Here is a 16,500-nt window from a genome sequence, read left to right as displayed (position 1 = left end):
CTTACAACATGATGAATACCGGTACGGATATAGGGAGTTCAAATCAGCAAGGAGAAAAAAAAAGAAGAATAATGTATTATTTTGCGAGGTGGTTGAGTTTGCGTTCGTTGCTGGGCGTGTTTGTTTATCCGAGAAAATGAGAGCGTTAGACGTGAACCCGATAAGAGAGGATATTTCCACCGTGATAAGGTCAGCTTGCGTCGGGTCTCATCCGTCTCCCAGGCACCATGGTAAACCTCGCTCAGGGAGATAGAAACAGCGTTTATAAATGGTAAATGGTGCATTTTATAAAGCGTTTCACAATGTGCATAACATTCACCCATTCTCTCTCTCTCTCTCTCTCTCTCTCTCTCTCTCTCTCTCTCTCTCTCTCTCACACACACACACACACACACACACACACACACACACACACACGGCAGAGAAAACCATGCAAGGCACCAACCTTGTCATCGGGAGCAATTAGAGGTTAAATGTCTTGCTCAAAGACACTTGGACAATAACAGGGGGCATTGGGGATCGAACTAGGAACCTTCCGCTCTACGTCCTGGGGGGAAAAAACGTGTGGGGGACACTTGATTTAAAGATGAAGTGTTGTGATGTTCCCCCCCTAAAACATGATCATCAGGTACTACTATGATTATGTTGCATGCTCCGTTTACTCAGCCACTATAGACAACTTTAACTGTTAGCTCAATCTCATTGTATTTAAGATATTCGATAGGAAAACATATATATTATGCCAGTTTTAGCTACAATGGTCACACATTTCCCATACAAGCTGCTAACCTATAGCCACTTTGCTCTGCTCTGCTGCAACTCTGTCTGATCAGCACAGCATGGGTAGATGGCCTATTCCAACCAATCAGATTGCTCTGACGGAACTACCTGGTCAGTTTCTCAAGGTCTGGGTATCCCTGGTCTAAAACACGCTCCCTGCCACACTGTAAAACACCATCTGATTATCCCGTGTACTGCGGGAAAGAGGAGATTGACTGACACGCCTCGCCAGTAGCTAGCCTGTCATCCTCCTCATCACACTCGTACCTCTCACCCGAAGACGACACATGAGGCCATCGGCTGCTCAGCGAGGTCACACAGTACTCACCGTGGTGCATGTGTGCTACTCCGAAACCCAAACTGCAAAAAGCACGTGCCCCATCGCTGCGTTTGACCCGTGACACAGCATTGATGGCTGCATGCCGTCCCAGTCTATAGGGCAGGACCGCAGGTACCAGCCACCATGCCGTCAGCGTGGTGGTGGGCACCGTGCACGCTGTGTCAACGCATCGCCACCCACCCTGGCCTCGTTCCAGGACCCCCCCACACACTCACTGCGTTCACGTGTGCCATGTGCTGCAGAGCCAAGTTCCTGCAGGACTTTCATTCCAGCCGAACGCTCCACCAGCACACTTCTCTAATTAACCACTTAAGCACTTAAACCCTCTATTCTTAGTAAAAACGGACTACACCAAATCTCTTTGCCAAAAAATAGCTCATAACTTGTAGCTTGCAGATCAGCCTTTATTTGTTTTCTCTGAAATTCATTGAGGGCAGGACCCCCCAATCAAAGGAGATTACAAAAAAGATAACACAACAGAGGCATAATATTGAAATAACAACAGGATCAAAACGAGGTTATGTACTGTAAAAGCAAGCAAAGAGTATTAAAGTATAGTAGTATTAAAAAAACAATTAAAAACATGACAGACGCTAGGGTTCAAGTGGTTAACCGTTTCCACGCCATTGCCATGGATCTAGGTCAATTGAAGCCTATTATTTAATACCACACTTACCGCCATTGCCGTTGATAAATGGCAATTGCGCTTTTATAGCGCTTTCGATCGATCAAGCCATAATGCTACTTGCGTTAGCACCTGTTGTTGTCATGACAATGGATCGCCCACCTTAGATCGTCCTCGCCATAATAATCCATTCTATGTTTCTTTCAATCGCCTCTATCTATATTCCTCGTCCCAGATGCCATTTTTGGTCAATGTTTCTTTGACGGCACAGAGCCGACGATGTGGAGCCCTCCAGTGCCCCGGTATAAATCCATCTTGTAAACAACAGTTAACCCATTCTGACCTGAGATCAGATTCATACGAGGTTTCCGCCGGACACACACTGGTCTGATGAACCCATTCTGACCTGAGATCAGATTCTAAAAATGTCAGTCGCTCTTCGATTTTTCAAAAATAGCAGACCTACAAGCTCGTATCGCGCCACTCGGTGGCGCGATATGAGCTTGTAGATCTGCTATTTTTAAATAGCTAAAGCATAACATGATGCCGACACCAAAATGGGTGCCCGGTCAGAATGGGTTAAACGAGACCTGTTAAACTTACTAGGATATGTCTATATCCGGAAGTCTGGAAATGTGGCTTTTCAAAATAAGAGCTCTACTGGGAAAAATGCTGGCGTGAATTAGATCCTAATTTTTCAATAAACGCTAGCGGGCTAAGTGTTAACAGAGATTCAAGGATTCAAACCAGAATTAAAGAATGAAATCAGCTGCTGTGTTTGCTTGACAGATGAAGAACATGCATCAAGCTCCATGACAGGGAAGGGAATTGAACCAGCAACCCTGGCAAGCTTCACCGAGTCGCTGGCAGAACGCCAGGAGCCTCTTCATTTAAACCTCTCAGCACTTTAAATGGAACATTCAGGACTTTCCCAAGTGTGTTGTAGGCAGTCCCTGCACAATAAAGGCACGTTGAACACAGAAGCGAGGTCTTTTGCAATATTAGGGAGGGATGAAACGCTATTGTGATATTTCAGTTAAATATTACGAGAGTTGCATCATATTTAACTCATTGGTTTGCATAATATTTGTATATAATTATATTCATGTTATGCTATCATTACAATCGTTAGTGTTTGAAGTGAGGGGTGCTCTTATCGTCATACATCATCTCATTCTGTCCAATCACAGTTTGCGTCCACAGTCCACACTTTGGGGGGACACTTGCAGTACCCTCGCGGCCCGCCAGTGTGGCCCCGGGCCGCTGGTTGAGAAGCAGTGAGGTAGTAGTGGACATAGTGGCGGGGTCTAATTCTCTCTCCGGTATTTTAATGGTCAGTGTGTGGAATGCGTGGCAGCTGGCAGCAGGCCCGGGATCAGTGTCTAGTGTTACCAGCTCCGGGCCTGTTTGTTTTGTAAAGTGAACCGGTGTGCGGTGTTCCACACCGAGAGAAACGCCTCCCGAAAGACGAGTCGGGGAGAGGGGCGCAGCCCCCCTGTGGCCTGCCTCTCCGCCCCCTACTCCCAACCTCCTCTTTCAACTTGTTTACGTTGGAATATTCAATTATGCTGCCGCTTTCTTTTTCCTCTCTTTTTTTCCCCCTCCTCTCAGAGTTTAGCAGTCCTCGTGTACGCGCTCACACACACGTTTTGTATTACTATACATGTGGGGGACGTTGAATGTTATGGATGCCATTTTTACAGTTGTTTGCTATTTTTAACCCTAACGCCCAGAAGCTGAAAATAGACGATCTTCAAGCTCATAATGTGCCGTGAAGCTACAGTAATGTCACATTTTCAGTCCACAGCACCAGAACGTAACGAAGTATAAATCTGGCATAATTCCATATCCCCAACTCATAAACCTAACCTCTAAATGTCTAATCCTGGCCTGAACGCCATCCTGGTTATTTTCCCAATCGTAAGCCTAACCTTAAAACAACCATTTGTGGGATCAGGAAATTCTTTCTCATAAAGTCTATTTCACATTTTGCCCTACTTGTGGGGACATTTGGCCCTCGCAAGTATAGTAATCTGCGCACACACACACAAACACACACGCACACACACGCACACACACACACACACACACACACACACACACAGGCCATGTCCTCTGAGCGTCTGTGGAAGAAAAAGAGAAGAAGGGGAAAAAAATCCATCCCCGGGTCTCTGCCAAACCGGTGTCAGCCGTAATAACGCTCCCGGCTCGCATAATTTCCCCAGGTGCACTGCCGTAGTCCTTAATGAAAAACACAAACAAAGCCTGATTATGTACCGCTGCGGGAAGCCAGCCCTTTTTCTTGTTATTTTATGGAGATCGAAAAGGCTCGTTCCCGAAATCTAAAACTTTCCAGTGCTTCCGGCCTGGCTGGGCCGGGGGCCTCCCCGCTCGGGGCCAACGTAGTCCCACCTCTGCTAGTCTCTCTAACACCCAGGTACACACTCACGTCTTTGACATCAGTGGTTCTCAAACTTTTTTGTGTCGAGCAGCGGACCCCCATCTGAAAATAGTTTGTGCCAGAGACCCCAGAAGAGAAGATTAGCAAAACTTCTCAAAACGGCAGATATACAACCTCGCAGTGTATTTTTTCCCCCCTTAACGGGTTGGCCTTGAGTTAGGCCTTGAGGTTGGTGAGGCGCATCACGGTCAGTGTGTGTGACCTCGCTGAGCAGACGATGGCCTCACGTGTCAACAAGAACCCCTTCTGAGTTAGCAAGCCACGGTGGATGGAATAAGTTATCGCCTCTTTACAAATGATGCACTGTACTTTTCAATAGCGTGCTCGTTAGGCTGGCTAATGTTAGCGGGTGATCTAGCTCCGTAATGTCAACAGACTGGCTGCAAGTGCGTGCGTGAACTTCACTTTCACCCAGGCCAAAGGAAGTGAAAATGATGGGGGCGTGATTTCCTAAATTTGCTGTTGTAAAAGGCATATACTGTACATCGTTCGAGACTAGTTTCAACTCTCAACTACATAAAGCTGTATCTTATCTTATCTTTGTCGTACGACAAAGCATAAAAAATTGCAAGCTTGCAACGTGCTGCCGTGCATTGCGCTGTGAGCTTGTACAGTAGATGTGGCTAAACACCTGATTATAGCGGGGACAATTAAGGTTCAGTACTTGCGCAGGTTTGAATCCGAGGCGAGGCGCTTTGCTGCATGTCCTTCCTTCCCATTTCCTGTCTCTCTCCACTATTGGTATTAAATAAAGCGTTTTCTTTTTATTTATTTAAACCTCCTGATGTCGTGTTGCTTCACAGAGTCTCACCTGGACTCCACCTCCGGCGGCGTGCTGCTGGAGTTGTCGCCCTCGCTCCACCCCATGCAGAGCGACGAAGGCGAGGAGCTGCTCATACCCGAGGAGGAGGAGGGGCTCGGGGGGGAGGCGATCACTCTGCCCGCCGACAGGAGTGGCGAGCGGCCGACGCCGGAGGCGCCCATCATCACCAGCCCGCCTCAGACCCACAAGCCTGACATCTATGACCTGGAGTGGAGGGCAGGCCGCGACGGCGGCAGCCCAATCAATGCCTACTTTGTCAAATACCGCAAGGTGAGTTGGGAGCAGTGTTGTTTCACTGAGGAAAACTAAATGAAAGCTAAATAAAAACTAAGCTATGATGACTAAATCTAAGACTGAATATATTGACAATTTCATCCAACAATTAAAAACTAGACTAAAATGTTAGGGAGGGACTAGTGGAGAACAGATCCAGTAGAACTAAAACACAAGTCATTTCATGTTTGATTGCGCTCTGAAAATAACAGATCTACTGTACAGTACAAGCTCACAATGTGTCGTGCAACGCGTTGTCAGCTTGTAGTTTCAGCATGCAACCAAGTGTAAAATCAGCCAAACTAAATGGAATTTTATTCAAAAGACTATAACAGAACTACATGAACATTTCCTGTCAAAATCAACACTTGTTGGGAGGGAACATTACTAATAATATATGAAGAATAATATAAAGCACCTAAAGAAAAGCATTTCAGTTCCTTTTCAATCAGTATTTCAGTCCCTTTGATCCTTGAAGCACCTACATTGATTTTAAACACATCAAATCGTACTGTGTGAATCATGCTGATTTGTGTCTTGACATTTAAGAATGAGTAAATGCTTCTCCTATTTCCATACATCCCATCCATTGTCCAATAATCCACTGTGTACACCCAAACCAACTGCTAACTCTGTCATGATCTCATTAGCCATATGTTGTTGAGCTCTTTCTTTACTAGTGACTTTTCTTCCGCACTATATTCAATATCTTTGCTATAAATAGTCAATCTGTGAGCTTGTAGATCTGCTATTTCATGCAAAGGTTTCCCCCACAATACAGATCCTGGGGTTTAAGTGGTTAAAGTTGGGAAGGTTGGCCCATGGCTGGACGGGTTGTGGGGTCGGGCATTTCCTCGTTAAAGGGCCTGTGTTTTCTTCGCTAATAAGCTCAGTTTGACCATAAAAGTGCACCACTACTATTTAAGAGTGCGTTGGCAGCGGCATTCGGAGTCTTGTCAGACCTGGAAAATGTGTCATGGAATCCTCATGGGGAACTGGCAAGCCTTGGCTGTTCCCGCTTGTTCTTTTAATCTTGGACAGAGCTGGAGTTTCTGGACAATGGACTCACTGATTCTTATTTCTCTCTGCCCTGTTGTTGGCTGTTGGTGTGTTTGTTGTGGCTGTGGTTACACGCTGTCTGTCTGTCTGTCTGTCTGTCTGTCTGTCTGTCTGTCTGTCTGTCTGTCTGTCTGTCTGTCTGTCTGTCTGTCTGTCTGTCTGTCTGTCTGTCTGTCTGTCTGTCTGTCTGTCTGTCTGTCTGTCTGTCTGTCTGTCTGTCTGTCTGTCTGTCTGTCTGTCTGTCTGTCTGTCTGTCTGTCTGTCTGTCTGTCTGTCTGTCTGTCTGTCTGTCTGTGTGTGTGTGTGTGTGTGTGTGTGTGCGTGCGTGCGTGCGTGCGTGCGTGCGTGCGTGTGTCTGTCTGTCTGTCTGTGTGTGTGTGTGTGTGTGTGTGTGTGTGTGTGTGTGTGTGTGCGTGTTGCGTGTACCAGGTGGATGAGATGGGAGCGGTGGTGGGGAGCTGGTCCACGGTTCGAGTCCCCGGCAGCGAGAAGACTCTCCGCCTGTCCGAGCTGGAGTCGTCCAGCCTGTACGAGGTTCTGATGGTGGCACGCAACGCGGCGGGGGAGGGGCAGCCCGCCATGCTCACCTTCCGCACCGGCAAAGGTCAGGAAACGCATCCTCAGTGTTCATTTGAAGGTGCTCCAATCCAGGAGTGGGCAACTTTGACGATGGAGAGGTCCACTATATTTCCACACTCACTCCAGAGAGCCACATTGCATTAATGCTAGTAATTAGCTGAAATCAATAATATATCAATATTCGGATATTAACCTGCGGGCCGCATTAAGTGATGGTGGGGGCCGCCAGTTGCCCATGTATGAGCTATATTGATATATTTGGGTTAAAGCTCTATTATGTCGATAGTAATCCCCTGCTAAAATGTGTAACAGACGTACGTCTCCGTGTCTCTCCAGCTCTAGTAAACATAAAATACATTTGGGTCACCAATGTCATCCAATCAGGTGAGAGAAGTGAGAGAACCGATTGCAATTGCATTTGTTGATCCTGTATTGTGTATGAGTTCCCTGTCCCTGATTGGATGAAATTGACATTCCAACCTGAAAATGTATTTTCTGTTTATTAAAGAGACGGGGAGACTCCTGTTACAGAACAAACTCCCTATATCAATGAATTTCTGTCAGAATATAGAGCTATATAAAAAAATAATCAGTCACACCCCCTTTAACCACGAGAGTGTACAAATGGAACATTTGTACACTCATAGTTAACAATCCTCATGCTTGGCAGCAAAGTGCTATTATATGTGTTAATAAAGTGTTGTGATTGTGACCTTATTCAGCGATTCTGTATTTAGTCCATTTTAACCACGCTCAGCGGTATAGTAACATATTCCAAAGGTCCAAAGTATACAACCGCAGCTGGAAGGTTCGGCTCTCATTCCAGCCAAAGCAGAGCTCCAAACTCTAGACGTGGTTCTGGAGGGTTAGGAACAATGTGGAAATCCAAGCTAAAAGTATAATTTAGTCAACTTTTAGTATTAACTGCCCAGGATGGAAGTTCCGTCTTTTGAAGCCTATCTCGTTGTCTACCCAGGACGGAGATTCAGGAAAAGACAGAAATTGAATTGTTTGATATCATCGATCGATACACCCATCTGTGTAACTTTCAAAACCACTTCCGGTTGGTGCGTCATCAAAAGTGTTCACCCTCCATTATAACGGACGGGAGGAAAATTCTTCTAATGCTAATATCTCTGAATCTATAAATCACTGATTTCGATTCTAATTAAAACATGTGTTTTTGACGGCCCATCGCGGTCCTGTCGCTAGCCACGGTAGAAGAATGCATGCCTCGGGTGGTCGGCGATCCTCCCGCGAATGTTTCGGTTAGACGCTATGCTATCTGCATAAAGAGATGGAGACACTGTCACCTTGTAAAGGGCTCTGAATCTGCAAATAGCTGGGCACACTGATTTACTGGTTCCAAATGATGCTGTGCAGTTACAGTATGGTGTTAACCTATTAAGACCCAAAGTCGATTGTACAAAGGCCTTCTAAATAGAGGTGCTCTGAGGTAAATTTTAATATTTCCCCAATGTCAAAACCCACTTCAAAACTGTTCCTGTGTGTGTGGGGAGGAAAGGCAGAATGTTTAGGCCTGTCACAAAGATGCAAAACGATATTATACTATATGTAATTGACTTTTATACCACTTAAATGGTATAAAAGACCAGTTTCTCCAGTAAATTCACTGATCGAGTCATTTGAAGTAAAAATCAGCAGATCACCGATCGGTGGCAGATTGATCGTAAGCACCTCTACTTCTAAATCTGTAGTTCCCAAACGTTTTGGTATCAACGACTGCCAAATGTATATATATATATATATATATATATATATATATATATATTTATATATATATATATATATATATGGTGAAATCATAATACATAATGCAGTTATTTTAACTTTTTTCCTCTACCCTGATGCAGAGAAAATCGTCCCGGTCAATAAGAAGCCCTCCAAGCCTCCAGTGGTCTCCATGCCCCCCCAAGCACCAGAAGACAAGACCCCCACACACTTTGGAGTGGTGATCCACGACAGAGGTAGGCACTGAGAGATAATAATATTTATTACACCTGCTGCGCTGCTTGAATGTTATGCCGTATCCAACATCACAGCCATGTAAACAAACACACAATGTCACTTACAACTAAACACTGCTCTCAAGAATGGTTTTGAAAACATTTGCGAGAAATAGACGATGCAATAACCGAACATTTGATCAACACTTATTGAATACTTTCATTAACGTAAGAAAGGAAATACTTCATTTCGGGCAAGTTATTTTTGGGCAAGTTATTTTTTCTACAATGATGTGACGTTACCATGTGGCTTTGTGCTGAAACTGCAGCTACCACAGAGGGTGGAGCGGCACTCCCTCGTCTCTCCCACAGTAAGTAGCTGCAGTCAGAGTACCTCCTCTGTCTCTGATGCTGCATTCACACTGGCAGCTACAAAGATACAGGCTACCATTTATTTTCAATGGAAGCCAGCGACATGTCATGAAGATACAAAGACCCATCTGACGTCTGAGCTGCTCCAAACTTTGTTTAGTTGTTTAGTTTAGTCCTTATGTGTCAGGGAAAGTGTTCATTTCTGTGATGTGTACTGTTAGAGAGTTCCAGAAAGTCATTGCCCTGTACATGACTGTATTCTTCATTGCAGCAGTTCTTGACTTAGGCTGTAAATCGACCAATCGCAACATGTCTGGTATTATGTGTGTCTATCATCATTCACTGGTATACAAATCCAGCCAGACTATCCAGCCAGACCAGCAGCTTCTGATGATTAACAAACAGTGTATTGGATCTAATTTTGCAGTTAAGGGCAAGGTGAGCTGCCTTATTCTGGGCTATTTGCAATTTACGCTGGTCCTTTTTTAGCTGCATTGGACCACGCAACTGGGCAGTATAGTCAAGGTGAGATACTGTATCACTAGTGCCTGGGGTAATCTGGATGAATCTGTAACGGCTATAAAGCCACACGAAACTTGAGGTGGTTTCAACTTCATCTAAAAAGCTACAAACTATATTGTGTGTAGCTTTGTATCTTTTGTATCTGCCAGGGTGAGAGCAGCATCACATTCACGCACTCAGTCGCTGTTATCCCATTCTGACCTGAGATCAGATTCATTACGAGGTTTCCACTGGACACACACTGGTCTGATGAACCCATTCTGACCTGAGATCAGATTCTAAAAATGTCAGTCGCTCTTCGATTTTTAAAAAATAGCAGACCTACAAGCTCGTATCGCGCCACTCGGTGGCGCGATATGAGCTTGTAGATCTGCTATTTTTAAATAGCTAAAGCATAACATGATGCTGACACCAAAATGGGTGCCCGGTCAGAATGGGTTATGGTCGCATCTCGCTTCTGAATGGGTTCTTATCATTTGCTCTAGGTGTGTTAGCTCAGAATCTCGTTAAAGTGGGCAAGTGCAGAGCCTCCTTGACCATTTTGGTTGACAAAGATAACAGCCCAGAGTTTGGAAATACTTGATGCTACTGAACTGTTTTGTATAGAACTGATGTCACTGGTTACAATTTGGAATAGAAACGAGGCAGCGAGGCTTCCCCCCTCGGCTTCCCCCCCTCGCCCATCCGTTTCAGGCGATAGGATTATAATTTTTTTACTGTGGTGTGGTCGAAAGTAATTAGATACTACTGCTGTAGTAATAGTGACATTTTCCATGATATCGTATCAAAGTTAGAAAATCATGTAGTAACAACTATTTATTTATTTATTTTTAATGCTAAACAACCAATCAAACTAATGGTTCAACGATTAAACACATTTCATCTCATCCATATGAGCAAAAGTGTATTTTTTTGCCCGGACAAGTGACTGGGAAATGTACTTGACTGAAGTGCCTGAGAAAGTTAAGTTAAGACCTGTCATACTGTATGCTTCGATTTTTTTAAAGTAACGTAATTCATGTCTATATGAACAGGCTGTGGCCGTCGTGCTGAAGCAGTGTGGGATAAATGTTTGCTCAGACAGATAAGAGGGGCGGGTTTCCACAGAGTTCTGTTGCCTTAGAGTTATGGCAGGGTTCATGACCGACACTAGTGGATGCATATCAGGGGCTTAATGTTTTAGATGTGGTCTGCTTTGCATCTCTGTGCTTTTGGAATATGACCAAACAGCTCCATGCTCTGGGAAGATGTATTGTTGTGCTACAAGTGTGAGATTGTACATGCCTGTAATGGTGGACTCATGTGTGTGTGTGTGTGTGTGTGTGTGTGTGTGTGTGTGTGTGTGTGTGTGTGTGTGTGTGTGTGTGTGTGCACGCGCCATGCATATGCGTGCTGTGTGTGTGTGTGTGTGTGTGTGTGTGTGTGTGTGTGTGTGTGTGTGTGTGTGGTGTGCACGCGCCATGCATATGCGTGCTGTGCATGTGCACGCCATGCATGTGCGTGCCATGGCCCATGTGTGTGCCATGCGTGCAGGCCATTGCATTTGTACACTTTCAGACTTAAAGGTAGGGTAAGTGATATTATTGCCGTTAAAATGAGTGTTAAAATAGCTTTATATTCTGTTAGTATTCATTTCTATAGTCTAGTGTTTGTCTCTCCAGCTCTTTAATAAAGAGAAAATGCATTTTCAGGTCGGGATGCCAATTTCAGGAGAGCGAGAACTCAGGATAGTGAAAGAAATGAGCAGACAATATGGAATTGGAACACTATACAATTGAAGCTGATAAATTGATACTCTCTCCTGTTTAGCTGAAATTGGCAACCTGAACATGTACAGTATGTTCTGTTTATTAAAGAGCTGGAGAGGCGGAGAGACCCCTGTTATTGAACAAACACAGCGTTGGTCACAGATGAGACTTAACCTTTGAACATTTACCCTACCTTTAAATGGAAAAACCCAGTGTTTTGCTGTGTGGTGTACTGTTAACAAGCAGGTCTGTTCTGCTGAAACTCACATTAGCTAACTTCCCCTCTCTTTCACTCTCTCTCTCTCTCTCTCTCTCTCTCTCTCTCTCTCTCTCTCCTGCCCTCTCTTAACTATTCGGCTAAGAGCCCAGGCAGTAAGTACACATTCCTACACGGCATGTCGGTACACTGTGATGTTCTATTCCTACAGTATGTGTTTTTCTTTCTCTCTCTCTCTCTCTCTCTCTCTCTCTCTCTCTCTCTCTGTCCTATACTCAAGATGGATGTGATATTATATAGCGTATGCTTCCCATAGAGTACCGGAAGTCCTCCTGACGTCAAACCCACGCCCCCTGTGGGTCATGAAGATCCTTTTCCCCATTTGAAATCCCATAGACCTTTTTTTAAGGTCAAGTAATGTGTTACAAAAATAAAAAATAAAACACGTCTGGCTGTTCTATGTTCCACACGACGTGGTGCTGATAATGTTGTCGTGTCATTTCTAAATTTGCAGAACCTTTTCTTCATAACCATTATGATAAAAAAATGGGGCGGATACATTTTTGGGATTTTTAATGATCCAGCTTTTTGTCATCAGACTTCAGTACTCTATTAGCCTGGTTAATAAACCAGACCGAATCAGCCTGAAATTGCCTGCCGGCGGATTTCGGTCTGGAGAGGCTCAATTGTACGCCCATTTCCTACACCAGAGAATGTGGGCGGCCAATCGGGACACGGTATGCAATATGGGCGGGCTTTGGTACAGTGACTTTCAATGCTTGAGACCTTTGACTGACAGTAGCTTTGACCAATTGCGTCAAAGAGAAAATGTTTCCCTGGAAATGAAATCCAAGCTGAGCCTCCCCAGACTAATATCCCGCGGTCCCTGCGATATTAGTCTGGTTTATTAACCAGGCTAGTACTCTATAGCGCTAATTGTTGTTCTTGTTTGAAAGATAAGCCACTTTCAGCTTTTACCTTTTATCTAAAGATATTTCTCAAGATCTTGTTTTAAATGTATTTCCTGTTAAAATCTCTTCACAGTGCCGGAGGCCCCCGATCGGCCCACAATCTCCATGGCGACAGAGAGTTCGGTGTACGTGACGTGGATCCCGCGGGCCAACGGCGGCTCTCCTATCACCGCCTTCCGGGTGGAGTACCGGCGCGGCCGCAGCGCTGAGTGGGTCATCGCCGCCGACAACATCTCCCCTCTCAAGCTGTCTGTGGAAGTACGAAGCCTGGACCCTGGTGAGTTCCATTTGGCCAGTTTTCTCTTTTACGCTATGCCAAATACCCACCCAATAATAAACAAGAAAACGAAAGAAAAAATAATTATTTGTTTTGCGATTAGACAGGAACAGAAACAGGAACTCTGGTTTAGCTCCTCCCCTTATTTAGTACACTTCCTCCCGGTGCTTCTGTGTTTATTCCTGCTATGTGGCAGCAGTGCTGACAGAACCAGCTTTTAGCAGAATCTGGCTTGAGAGATTAGTATTTATCCTGCGCAACTTTGACAACAAAAATAGAACAATTTTAGGCTCATGTTCCCCGGACGGTGCCCAGAATAGGCATGCTGGGGTTCATGTGGTTAATGCTATTCATAATGATGTACTCAGCACTCAGGCTTTTATTTTCGTTTGCATTCGGCTCAAAAAGAAAAGCCTGAGGGAACACATATTTGGCATAGGAAGCCCACTTCCTGGTATTTCACTAACCAATAGCAGTGCAGAGGTCAGTTTTCTCCGCTGCTTTCTACCAGGGAGGGGAGGAGGCGGGTGGGGGCGGGCGCTCAGATCGGTGAATCAATAGGATCCACCGCCTGTTTTGAACAGGCACCCGCCCCTCTAGACCAGAACAGGTCTAGAGTACTTCAGACATTGTTGCACTTACTTGAACTGCATGAATAATATGAATAATAAATTACTATTTGTGTGTGTGTGTGTATATATAGCTTTAAATATTGTGTGACATGCATATTAAATATGTTCTCCTTTTGCAGGTGCCACGTACAAGTTCCGCGTGATGGCCATCAACATGTATGGAGAAAGTCCTCAGAGCATTCCCTCCAAACCCTACCAGGTGTCCCAGGCCAGCCCGCCCTACTCAGACCGGCCCGTCGCCGGGCCCCACATCTCATCCACGGACGCCATCAGTGACACTCAGATCATGCTCCGCTGGACTGTGAGTACCACACACGCACACACACACACACACACACCCACCCACACACACACACACACACACGCGCATGCACACACGCATGCACACACGTACCGTGCGTGAGACTGGACGACCAGCTTGCGGAACAATTTGTAAAAATGGCCGACGTTAGTGGTTTTTCCAGATGGCGTCGGTGATGTATGAGCCCAGAGCTGCAGGTGGGTCTTTAGGAACAGGAGACTCCATCAGACTCTTAATCGACCGGCGGTGCTGATTAGACCTCCTGTTTCGGCAGAGATCAAGGCGGGCCCCCGTCGGTGCGCGTTTGGACCGGGCCTGGCTTCGAAACGTGTGCTTTTCCCCCCCTAACCCCTCCACGACGCAGATGGACGGAGATATAGTTCCCCCTGCATTTACTTAACCCCAAACGGCCCTTATTACTTCCTCCACATCACCGCAGACAAGTGTAATCATGGCCGCCGCAGAGACATCTGCTGATAAGAAACCTTGCCGTTACTTTTATTCCCTATGGGAGTCTGTCAGACGGAGATGGACTGACGCTTTTGTTTCTCAAACACTGGTGCACGGACCAAGAGTGGTCCATGGCATAATTACATTAGCTTGGACATTATTACCTTGTTTTAAATGTAAAAAAAAAATATATATACTGTATTCTATACCCTTGTTAACCCATTCAGAACAGGAAAGCATGACCCGTTATTATTTTACACTTATACAAATATACAAGATATAGAAGCTCATAGCGCGCCACTTCGTGCTGCACTACGAGCTTGTACTGTACATCAGCTATTTCTGAATAACTTGTAGATCTGCTATTGTGTGCTAACCTGTGCAAAAAATTGAAAAAAGAGTGCTTGTTTTCTTCAAGTTCACCTCCCGCTCTCCCCCGCGGTGAGGCGGGCCCCCCATCAAAATAATAAATTACGTCTCTGAGATACTGTACCTTGACTCGGGGGGACGATGATTTAGGATTCTGTCGGTACATAACTCGGGCGGCACTGAGTTGACCGAAGGTGACTTCGCAACGCTCGGCACGGCGACTCGCTCGCCTAAGCTCAGTCGTTGGCGCCTCACGTAGCTCAAGTCACCTTCAGGCGACATGCCTCCATCGCTGAAACAGAGTGGACCCTTTTTAATCTGACCGGTTTTCCAATCATTCTGTGACATATATATTTTAAAGTGAACAGCGGCCAAATACATATCATTATTGGGGATTTGACACTGATATAGCAAGTATTTATTTTATTTATGCCTTACAAATGCCTTTAACTTTATGAACTAATTACAAATACATTGGACATAAAAAAGGCAATAACATTTTAATACTTCTCTACTAATTTAGACTAAAGTAATTAAAGCGGGCTATGTGTGTGTATATGTTTGGAATTGTAACAGCTGAAATCAATAACATATCAGTATGTATTCTGACGTTAACCTGTGGGCCACGTTAAGTGAAGGTGGGGGCCGCATGTATAGCCCCCGGGCCGCCAGTTGTCCATGTTTGCTTTAGGGTGTATTTTGTGTAAACAATGTACTGATGAATGAATGACTGACGTAAGGTTCTGGTCTCTCTCTCTCCAGTACACTCCCTCCAGTAACAATGTACTGATGAATGAATGACTAACGTAAGGTTTCTCCCTCTCTCTCCAGTACACTCCCTCCAGTAACAATGTACTGATGAATGAATGACTAACGTAAGGTTTCTCCCTCTCTCTCCAGTACACTCCCTCCAGTAACAATGTACTGATGAATGAATGACTGACGTAAGGTCTCTCTGTCTCCCTGTATTACAGTACACTCCCTCCAGTAACAACAACACGCCCATCCAGGGTTTCTACATCTACTACCGGCCGACAGACAGCGACAACGACAGCGACTACAAACGCGACGTGGTCGAAGGTAAACATGGACGGGGGATTAGATGTGGTCTGTCTAGTCTGTACATGTATGCCTCGACATTGGAACGTGTGTGTGCTGTGTGTGTGTGTGTGTGTGTGTGTGTGTGTGTGTGTGTGTGTGTGTGTGTGTGTGTGTGTGTGTGTGTGTGTGTGTGTTTTTCTTTTATTACTATACTTGTGAAGGCCAACTGTACCCACAAGTACAGTACAATTTGAAAGAAATACATTGTGGGGACAATTTTCCTGGTCCTTTTGTTGTGGTTAAAAATACGTTTTGTGATACTGGCTTACAATTAGGAAAAGATACAGGTTAGGGTTAGAATTGGGCATTTTGAGGTTCTTTTTAAGAGTTATACCTGAATTATTTGCATGCTGGTGTCATGTCGGAAATATATAGTATATTTTAGGCTTTTTAGGCACCACTCCACAGCTGTGCTAATTTAATTATTATTAATTATTTATTATAAATTGACAGTTATGTAGTATTCTTTTTTTGTTATAACCACTTATACTCAATTATTTCATACTTATACCACACATTGTAGACCTGCTATTTCCAAAATAGATATTAGATTTGACATTAGATAAGAGCTCATTTTAAAACATCAATATTCAGGCTCCTTTTACACGAGAATGAAATAAAATATCGTTTGCT

At 44.7% G+C, this 16,500-nt stretch overlaps 1 protein-coding gene across 1 annotated transcript in view; it reads left to right on the top strand.

Moving 5' to 3' along the window:
* Positions 1 to 16,500, top strand: part of cdon (cell adhesion associated, oncogene regulated) — a 54,966-nt gene that overhangs the window by 30,170 nt on the left and 8,296 nt on the right. Inside the window, 7 exon segments of the mRNA XM_083773268.1 lie at positions 5,010 to 5,299; positions 6,791 to 6,965; positions 8,815 to 8,928; positions 9,237 to 9,278; positions 12,811 to 13,014; positions 13,766 to 13,947; positions 15,741 to 15,846. Coding sequence (XP_083629394.1) covers positions 5,010 to 5,299; positions 6,791 to 6,965; positions 8,815 to 8,928; positions 9,237 to 9,278; positions 12,811 to 13,014; positions 13,766 to 13,947; positions 15,741 to 15,846 — 1,113 coding nt within the window.

The sequence above is a fragment of the Protomyctophum parallelum genome, assembly GCF_964188405.1.
Source record: "Protomyctophum parallelum genome assembly, chromosome: 9".
In the NCBI taxonomy this organism is placed as follows: Eukaryota; Metazoa; Chordata; class Actinopteri; order Myctophiformes; family Myctophidae; genus Protomyctophum; species Protomyctophum parallelum.
The sequence above is the reverse complement of the archived record's forward strand: the minus strand, read 5'-3'. Positions and strand labels throughout refer to the sequence as shown.